At 33.5% G+C, this 10,661-nt stretch overlaps 1 protein-coding gene across 1 annotated transcript; it reads left to right on the top strand.

Annotated features, from left to right (window-relative positions):
- The first annotated feature begins 1,225 nt into the window (after nucleotides 1–1,225).
- LOC128163693 (ficolin-2-like) lies at nucleotides 1,226–10,313 on the top strand. Its single transcript, XM_052827324.1, has 6 exons — nucleotides 1,226–1,576; nucleotides 6,614–6,704; nucleotides 6,858–6,997; nucleotides 7,905–8,001; nucleotides 8,129–8,293; nucleotides 8,487–10,313. Exons 1-6 carry the CDS (start codon nucleotides 1,289–1,291, stop codon nucleotides 8,744–8,746), a joined length of 1,041 nt encoding a protein of 346 aa, XP_052683284.1. The 5' UTR covers nucleotides 1,226–1,288; the 3' UTR covers nucleotides 8,747–10,313.
- Nucleotides 10,314–10,661: the final 348 nt, after the last annotated feature.

Here is a 10,661-nt window from a genome sequence, read left to right as displayed (position 1 = left end):
AAAATTTTGAGATATGGTGTTTTTTATCGTTTTTAAGCATTTTTCAATATTTTTGTAGCGTGTGTCATTCGATTATCAACAGAAAATATGCAAAATTATGTTGACTAACAATTAAAATCTTAAATTTGAATATTATAGTACTACCCAATATAATTAAGTGAATAACAAAATCTGAAAATTTTAGTCCGAATTTCCTCTGTTTTGCTAAAAGTCGAATTTTGTTTGAGCCTAACTCCATAATTTAGTAAAAATATCGAATGGTATGTCAATTATAATTCATATCATAAATACTTTTAGTGTTTAGAACAAATTTTACTCATGAAATTGAACTTTATAACAAACCGAATTCGAGAACTCAAACCCTGAGTAAACAACATCCTTAACGTATCTATTACTCCATACCCTTCCATTTTCAGAGCACATCGCTAAATTCACTAACATTTTTAAGTTCTTTGATTTGTTGGACACTTAGTTAAAAAAAAAAAATGTTCTACAATTTATTCAAACCAATCTCTTGCGTGTCTTGAAAGTGAATGCTTTGCAAAATAGATTTATAACAAAAAACTTTTGTTTATACACCATTTATACTTAAAAGGAGCAATTGTTTTGTTTATATTGCATTGCTTCCAGAAATGAGAAATACTGAGAGTTATTTCCCCGAAATCGCGATGAAAAATCGTTTCTTGTATCTAAAATCATAAACAATAACCAAAGAAATGTTTGTATTTTTAACTTTATATTTTAATCATTTTAAAATCTTACTTTAAAATTATAATGCGAATTTTACAGTGCTACATGTATAGTTTGTATACTCTAAAGTTATTTTTCATAAACATGTACGCAGGACATTTTAATTTTAGTTTTTTGTTTAAAACTCCAAACCCAATTTTGTTCATTAACTCTTATAAATACTAGTCATTTTCGCATACTTATCGAACTGTGAATTTCAAGTGGTTCTGTTATTGACGGAATTCATTCATACTTTTAATGGTATTTGCTTAATATTTTATACTGTAATTATGTATTGAACTAGATTAATGATGCAGAAATGAAGTATCAAATATCCATAACATTACTTTCCTAGTAAATATCAATCAGGAAACTGATTTAAAGGGTAAAAAAATACAATTGACTATTGATGAAGTAGCTGAAACTAAAGAGAAAATCAATGGTTTATTTTGCTGTTGACGTCAAAGCATTTAAATTAAATCATACAGTCCGGAAAAGATAACTTTTAGGCTGAACAAATAATATTATTAAGATTTAAACTTCATAGCTTGGTAAAATCATGCAATGGTTTCAAAAAGGACGATTTGTGTGCTTCATATTGCAAGTATGTGCTGTATTTAGTGCCGAAGGATATTCTGTCAACAAGGTCATCGGGGAACGTTTTGCTGGACCGGTCACAATGGTTGTCACAATTGTCGGTCAACAACAGTGTGTAAAGGAATGTCTGGCAAGACCAAAGCTGTGTAAGGGAGTCAATTACCTGAAGAAGCACCTGCTGTGTGAGGTCGTGTCTTCTATAGAGGAGTCAGAGCCATCATCGGACTATACACGAATCAGCGTTGACCATGTAAGAAAATGTTAATAAATCTTTGAACTCGGAAGTGGCAAAATAAATCGGGAGGCAACACCGTATAAGATCTAGAGTTATTAGATAACATTAATTTTAGAATAGTACCTTTATTACAATTAGATTGTAAATGATTAGATTACATTATCATGCTTAATAAACTGTAGAATGCGACAAAAATCTACATGTATGTTCAAGTGCGAAGTAATGATTTACTTCTAACTTATAGTGGGATTTTATTTCGAAAAAAAGATCCTAGTCTACTGTACAAATACTAGTATTTAAAAAAAAATCAAATGACAGGCTTCATTGAAATCTTTCACAAAAGTAAAATAAAAAGGCAAATGTGTAGTTAGAATCAGAAAACAATAAAAAACGAGATTTGTTAAACATGATCTTAAAAGTAAAATTTTCAGGAGATTTAATCGATTGAAACAAACTTTAACAGTTTTTTGTACATTTTATTTTTTCAGTGACATACAGACCATATCCTAATTTGTCAATTATTAATAATAATTGACAATGTTGTTCAATAATGCGTTGATTTGTTAATAGTTTTGTGTAAAAAATAGTCAATTTCTTTTTCATATTTCGATGACCAATACTTTTGTAATTGCAATCTGATATCTTTTCTACGGATATTTTAGTAAAAATAAAAGGTTTTGTTCAATGGTTTTCTATTAAGGTATTTAATGTATTATGAAGGAATATTGAACAATTTATGAATAATGAAATTGAAACGAATCTATGGTGTTCCGATGGGGCCACTTCGATCTTCGCACTTTTGCCTTAGGTCGAAGATGCAAGAGTGCGAAGGCGAAAGTGCAAAGGTGCGACGGCTAAGGAGCAAAAGTGCGAAGATGCGACGGCAAAGCGCGAAAATGCGATGGCGAAAGTGCGAAAACGAAGGAGCGATACTACCATCGCTCCTCTGCCTTCGCAACTTCGCACTCTCGCCTTCGCAACTTCGCACTTTCGCCTTCGCATTTTTTGATTGCATTCAGAAAGTATCGGTCGATTACATAGAATTTGATGCCGGGACAGTCCTCGCAAAGGTTTTCCGATTAATCCATAATATTATTGGTAAGCATTCGCCAGGCCATTGTGCTTACTATGAATGTTTATTTAATTTTAATGTGACATACATGTTTACCAGTGCTGGCTATACCTAATCATGATATACTCAACAGAAAATGTAATGTCCGCCATAGTGTATACATATGCATTTCCAGAATCCTGTCACTTACCAACTCTGTTTACCATGGATCAAACACAGTAACATTCTAATTTCATTATGCAACACTCCTTACTTTTGGATCTATGGATCAAGAGGGGAAGAGGCGGTCCGCAACCCCCCCCCCCCCCCGGAAAATTCAATATTGATAACCTCACACATGCAGTGAAGAGGGATATATAAATATGCCACAGAACATCCTACCCCCAATATATAATTATATATTACAAACATAATTATCCCTCGACCCCCCCCCCCCCTCCCCCCCTCCGAAAAAGTTATGGATCTGCACAGGTCATTGAAAATAAATTCTTAAAAGTTCATCATCTGCCTCAAATGTCATTTTAAGACGGTGGTTATAAATAGCCACGGTCTATTGCTACGGTCCTGACCGGAAGAGTATTTCTCACGGGGACCCTAGCGGATAAGGAACGGTAACTCTGTTAGGTATGCAGTGTTACAGGTAATGTTTTATCTAACGTATGCGTCGATTTCAGTATGAGAATTAATTTTCACATTATCAGATTTTGAAATTGTGATTTATTTTAAATGAGCCTGTCTGCTCACGCGGTATATCGATATTTTATGCACCAACTGCCAGTTGTGACATTTAACTCTGTATCAGGACTGCATAAACTATATCATTGCGTTAATTGGCCAAGACATCATACTAAAAGCTTCTTGTTTTTTCTATGATATAAACAATTGTCAGAAACACACTATTTAAACTGGTTTGCCATTTCATATTTCAGCAATTATGCTTCTGTCATGTTTTATATTTTGAATTTACCGGGTGGCAGTAAATACAAAATCTTCAACATGACATGTTGTAAATTTTGTATTTACTGCCACCCGGTAAATTCAAAATTTTCAACTCATTAGTTTTAGTTGAGGCAGTATATTTATTTTTTTGTAGCTTATTCCAAAGAATTCACAACAGACACTGACAATGAATATTACATAAATTACATTTTACTGAACTTCAAGGGATCAATGGCACGCTTTCTTCTACAAGTGTGCATGTGTTTTCAAACATACACTGTACAAAAAACCTTAAATTTACGATAAAAATGTGTTAAATTTTGGACTGACCTGTGATATACAATATACCTTATTTTGTAACTCACTCAGTCTTTAGGAACAATAATTTATTAACGGCACCTCAATATTCATCAAACAATATTTACTACTATTGTTGAGCTTTACTTTTACTTTTTTACTTTTTTACATGTATATAAAGAAACCACATTTGACTATGTTTCAAAGATTTTCAGTTCAGATTTTTTGTAAGCAAATAAGGAATTGAAGACATATGCTGTAAAATGTCTTATGGATTTCACGGCGTGTCAGCTGGTGTATCTCTAAATTGCAGCAAACGCTAGCTTTTCTGCGAGAATTTTTGCCGGGATTTGCAAACCCTAGATCTATTGTCTAGTACATGCAAAGAATAAAATCAAATTTATAAACACAGCTGTACGGTCAGGAAAACGTGCGTTGAACTTAGGTTTTGTTTGTTTGGTGTTTTAAAAAACTTATTTTGAAAAATTAATCAATATTTGTTGTAAGTTAACTAGAAAAGTTTAATGTAGCAAGTAATTTATGCGTGTTAAAGTGTACTGAGAAGCGATAAAATATACATGTGAATTTCTCGAATTCATTCAAATAATTTGAATAAATCTATAGCTAAATACAATAGAACAATTGTACTTCAAAATTTTGATTTATGAAACTGCCGCGACTGAATATTTTATGATACTTATTTTTCAAATTTTCATTCCCTTTCGTTGTGAGCAAATGAAAATAATCCACTAAAGTCGAATATGAAATATTGATTGACTCCTCTGTTTCATGATGACGTGCATTCCAAAAGCAATACCAGTTTTATCAAACAGGTTCTTGAAAACCCATTCCATTTTCTTTACAACTAAATGTAATAACTGACTATGAAGACAAAATGGTCCACAAGACTGCAACTTTTTCCCCGTGAAGAAATTGAGGGAAAATGCTGTCGAGAGGGACAATAAACATACTACATGTGTATGTCCAAACAGTTAGTAAAATCATGATAAGTATTTTATCATACCAAAACTTTATTTGTTCTCGTTACTTTGAGAAATCTAAAATATATTTAAAGCACAATAGTCCAACCCACACTTTTCAAAAGTTGTTCCCCTTTGCAGGGTTAACCCAAAGGTCAAAACGGACAAAAAATCAAAATTCCCCTTCTTTATACTTGTCAATCAAATTTCTGGGCGTAGTATGATGATATCGCTTTGGAATTGATTTATTCATTCAATACTGGTATGTGGTGGCAACCAACATATTAAATGAGTCATTCTGGGGCAATCAAAATACATAGTATTACCGAAAACGGGGTTTAATGTCAACTGATATAGATACAAACATATAGATACAAAATATAGATACAAACTTCTATACTACAAAGGCTACTGTGATAAATCTTTGGGTTTTCCCCAACAGATGACGGCCAAGAGACACACCATTTGTAAAGTGTAGATTGAGATCACAGCTACGATTACCACAGAAGTATCCATGTAGGTAACTCACGACCAGTTGTGCGAGTAAGCGTTAAGTTTTAGTACATGTATGCGATACTGGCCGCAGTTTTCGACAACAATGTAATCACTATCAAACGACACAACCGTCTAACAGTACTTTCAGTACTTTGATATACAGCTTTGAACGACAAAGAGCTCCACGATTATAAAACGACGAAAGCGTGAAGATGCAAAGGCGAGAGTGCGAAGTTGCGAAGGCAAAGGAGCGATAGTAGTGCGCACTTTCGCTCCTTCGCCGTCACACCTTCGCACTTTCGCCCTCGCAACTACGCACTCTCGCATATTCGGTCTATAGGCGAAACTGCGAAGTTCGAAGTGGCCCTATCGGAACTCCACGAATCAAATTTACATGATTGACAACATATTAGAAACTGGCCTTTTGCATCTTAAAATACATTTTTTTCATTTAGTTTTCTTCCCTTGATGAACAGATAAACACTTAGTCAAAATTTCTGACTCATTTTGCTCCATATCTTGATAAAGTGAAACTATGAGTACAGTCACCGAATGTACACATAAACGATTTGTATGCCTTTCAAATTAGGATTAGCAATTTCTTAATAAAACATGTGCTGACTATACTCTTAAATGCAAAATTCAAGGTACAATTTAAAACAACATCTTTTGGTGGAGTATTTTTTATTGCATAACATCTTAAAAAGTTACCATGATTAAGAATATAGGACCATTTATTTCATGTACAAATATGGTTGTCATACATTGAATACCTTAACGCTATCGTTGTTTGATGAACGCGACGGATATATTGTTAATGCAAAATCAATATCGTTTAAAATGTAGCCAGCTATTAATTAATAGGACGGTCTGTGAAAATTGTAGCAAATACGCAAGATAAACCTCTCTGCCATTCATTCAACTGAATGTTAACTGCAAGGTCTGGACATGTGACTGAATGAATGATTCAGCTACGTCATTCAGTCACATTTTAGTTTACTGTAAGACAGACCTTGATCCTTTTATTGTAAAGAAAACCCATCTATTGGTCATCGTTCAGTCTTACATCAAATAAAACATCTAACAATTGTAATTATCTTTATACAGTGAACAATTTTAAATATTGGTAGATCAGTTAATGTTCTGTGAAATGATAAAACAAAAATCATTGAAGATAATGATTATTAATGATAAATGTTCAGAAAAAAGCATACTGATATTATTTTCAAATACCTGGGAACATGATGCTTTTTTATTTGTTTTTTGCAGATATCGATGGACGAGGTAAACAATTGTCATGTTTGTACTACAAATCAAAAATGTGTGCAGCTAAGCAGCAATAGTTCACACTGCGTTAAAGGCAGGTATTCTGCTATCAAGTTTTTTGAAGAGATGTTTTACATCTATGGGCATTTCGTAAACATGAACTGCCAACCTTCATTGCTTATATATGTATGTTTTGCATGTGTGGTCAAAGGTATATACGATAAAATAATTTGTTTTTATTTTCTAGATGATACTGACATGAATGACTGTGGAGCTTATCACAATTCAACACCATTTCTACCAAGTGTGCTATACAGAATAAAACTTCCCGTTGTTGGTCACGTGACAGCTTTGTGTGAGATGGACATTGATGGAGGAGGCTGGACTGTAAGTGTTCCACCCAGAAAATGTTTTAGATGTTTTGCCTTATGTCTTATGAAATGGTTTTAACACAAAAAAGTCGAATGAGATGGCTTTTTTTTAAAAATCTACGAACAGAGTAAATATGTTTTCTTTCTAGTCTAGATGCAGCTAAATATTATTTGCTGAATGTTCCTGAGTTAAACATCATATGTTTATTTGATTTTTTTTTCTTTTTCTAAAATTTCAAATAACATGACTTTTTACATTTGAAAAAAAGTAAATCTAAAAATCTTACAATCTGATTGCTGTGGACTAAAAATAAAATATTGACTGACGATAAACAATGAGCAATGAAATTTATTTTTCTATTCCATTTAACCCCCCCCCCCCATTCTCCAAAAAAACCCCCAAAAAACTGCTCAATGAAACAGCGTATCAATTGGTGTTAATAGAAGCCTGTTTTTTAACATAAAATAAGATAATTAACAAATAAGCAATCAATCTATTGTCTTTTTCATCATCCATGATATGTTTATATAAGGCTTATAGCATAACTAACATTGACAAATGCCTAAAACTATAATGTCTAATAATATGAAGAAATCATTTCTGTTCATTCCATTCATACTAAACATATAACAATATGTTTAGGCATTTAAAGATCAAATTGATGTCAATTAATTCAGTTTCGTGGTCAGCATCCTTTTCTGTAATGATTTGTTATCCTGCATGTATGTTTCCTTTTTGTCTTCTTTGGACAAAATTAATAAACCTCTTGTAACAACTATGGCAAGTAAAATAAGTTAAATAAGTCAAATAAGTTATTTATAAATTAATTCGGGTAAAGTTATCTTTTTAATTCAATTTGACCTTTTTTTTCTCACAGAGATCAGCGAAAAAAGTATAATAGTACATTCAGTTTTTTGAATAGGTTTTCCAACGTCGCCTAAATGGCACAGAAGATTTTTATCGAACATGGGTAGAGTACAAGAATGGATTTGGAAATTTAACAGCTGAATTTTGGTTTGGTATGAATAAAAAGATCTCTTTCCAAAATAACTAATGATTATATTTTATTTGAAATACATGTTCGTTGTTTGTTGCTTGGTACAGAAAGTTTGAACGTACATATATGAATGACCTTTCTCATATAAGGCAACGAGAAACTCTACCATCTTCTGAGTCAGGGATCCTATGAACTACGGATGGACATGAGTGATTTCACAGACCAGACCCGCTATGTCAAGTATACCCATGTAGGTCTTACGGATGAAATAACCAAGTACACCATCAGCCTTTCCAACTATTCTGGGAATGTTGGTAGGGAGATATATGTTATATGTATTTATTTCACATTCGTTTTTATGATTCTTCTTTCTTAATTAATGTATACGAATGATGAAGTAAGTATACTCTTCCCTTTAAATTTCAAAAATAAAAGTTATGATATTTCTATGAGTGTGTTAAGTGAATTGTCAGAAAGTCAAACATCTTATTTCTCTCTGTCGCGTAGAGGATTGTTTCACCAGGGCATCAGGCATTAACAACATGAAGTTCACAACCAGAGATCAAGACAACGACCCGTATTTGACTGCAAACTGTGCCAATCTGTACCCATCCGGCTGGTGGCACAACCAATGTCATTGCGCAAATCCGAACGGATTATATCTTGATGGACAAACGAGTCAGTTTGGGAAAGGAATCACGTACAATCCTTGGCTGACTCAGTATTATTCATTGAAAACCATTAGCTTAATGGTTAGGAGAGTGTAAGCACACTCAGAAGTATAAAGTTAGCGATCAATGTTTCATCAATTAGACGTTCTCTAACACTGTAGAATTGATTTTAGAGATACGATACTGTCTCTAGATCGTACGATAGACTGGCAATGCCTGTCAGATGACGATATGGTACGAAACTGTCAGTCTACGCGACATGGAATAACAAACCTGCTTTCTTAGGATTTTCGTAATTAGCTTAGGTTTGGAACATAATTAGGCCTTTCAAGTTTGCAATTTGTATTTTCCTTTCCATAAGGATGACATATGCTAAATTACGTTAAGATTAACTCAGTAGTTCTTGAGAAGAAGTTTAAAATGCACCACCTTTTTTGCAGTCTTGAGGTTTTTCTCTGCTCTGAATACAGTCTGGTCTTTTATTTTTGCAATTTTCATATATATTCACCTTCTAATAAGGATGCTTTGTGCCAAATTCGGTTGAATCTGGCCAAGTGCTTTTAGAGAAGAAGTTCAAAATGAGAGAAGTTTTCAGACGGACAGACAGACAGCCGGACGGACAGACAGACGACTGACAACGGGTAATCAGAAAAACTCACTTAAGCTTACAGCTCAGGTGAGCTAAAAATAAAAAAAAAATAAAAAATCAAAACGGTATTTTAATTGCAAACATTTGAATCTTTTCTTCCATTAAATTGCACATCCTGTCGATCCGATCTTGTCTTTTCTCTTTAAATTTTTATTTTTATTTAATATATAATTTTATTAAATATATAGATTTTTATGCTGATTATTTTTCTCTCTGTATTTATTTTGTTCATATAAACAATTCGTTGACGATACATTATTCTTTTCAAAAGTCTCTTTTTCACTGTAAGTGAGAAAATACATCGTTAGAAATAAACCTTAAATGTTTACAAATTAAATAAATTTAATGAACAATGTTAGATTAAAAACTATGTTGTTAATTCAAAGTTTGTAATCTTTTGGACAGTGCAAAAAAAAAATCATCAATATTCCTTTTATTCATCCATTTTTTCCTGGGTTTACTTTTGGCGTTTACTTGGGGTTTTCTCTGGGTTTACTTTTTGAAAATTCGGGTCCATTCGGGGTTTACTTTGGGTTAACTCGGGGTTTATTTTGGGTTTACTTGGAAATTGCTTTTGTGGTCAACTGTACGCACTGAAGTGTGAAGCAAACCCGTCTTTTATCTTACCATAATACTGCCTGTAATTCCTGCCCCTTGTTATTCCAAATACATAGTTAGCATTTGCTTTCAAGGGTATACTTCTGATCGGGGTTTACTCTCCGTGTCCACTCTGGGTTTACTTTGGGTTTACTCTGGGTTTACTCCGAGGTAAACCCAGAGTAAGCGCAGAAAAAAAACCTAGGGTTTAGTTTGAGTTTACTTTCTGTTATGTTGGGTCTGATTGGCACTTACATTTAAATATTTAAGGTTAAAATATTATGTCATATTTTACTTACTTTTAATAGAATATACATATTTATCCTTAAGTGATCTTGAAGTGGAACTAGAATTCGCCAGCTTTAATCTACATTACACTGGCGTCGGAATCAAATTGAAAGTGGGGGGGGGGGGGCGCTCGACTAATCCTCAGAAATATTGAGGATAAAAAAACCTAATTCCCAAAATCATGGAAATCCTAATCCGGAGGGGGGGGGGGAGTATACCTATTATTCCATTATCTTTGCTGCGAGAAAAAGTGGGAGGCTGAACCCTCTATGATGCTATGTCCCTAATAGTTAGGTCTAACGTTGCAAAAAAAGTGGGCCCCCCCAGCCCCCCCCCCCCCCCCGGTTCCGACGCCTCTGCATTAAATAAGTCTTTGATTACTGTGGACTCATTTTTGTTCGTAATAGTCAATGTTCGTGGGTTGCAAAATTTTCCTGAATCGTGTGGACGTAATTTTGTTGGTAAAGAGATCTATTT

The sequence above is a fragment of the Crassostrea angulata genome, chromosome 9, assembly GCF_025612915.1.
Source record: "Crassostrea angulata isolate pt1a10 chromosome 9, ASM2561291v2, whole genome shotgun sequence".
In the NCBI taxonomy this organism is placed as follows: Eukaryota; Metazoa; Mollusca; class Bivalvia; order Ostreida; family Ostreidae; genus Magallana; species Magallana angulata.
This window is presented reverse-complemented; position numbering and strand designations above follow the sequence as displayed.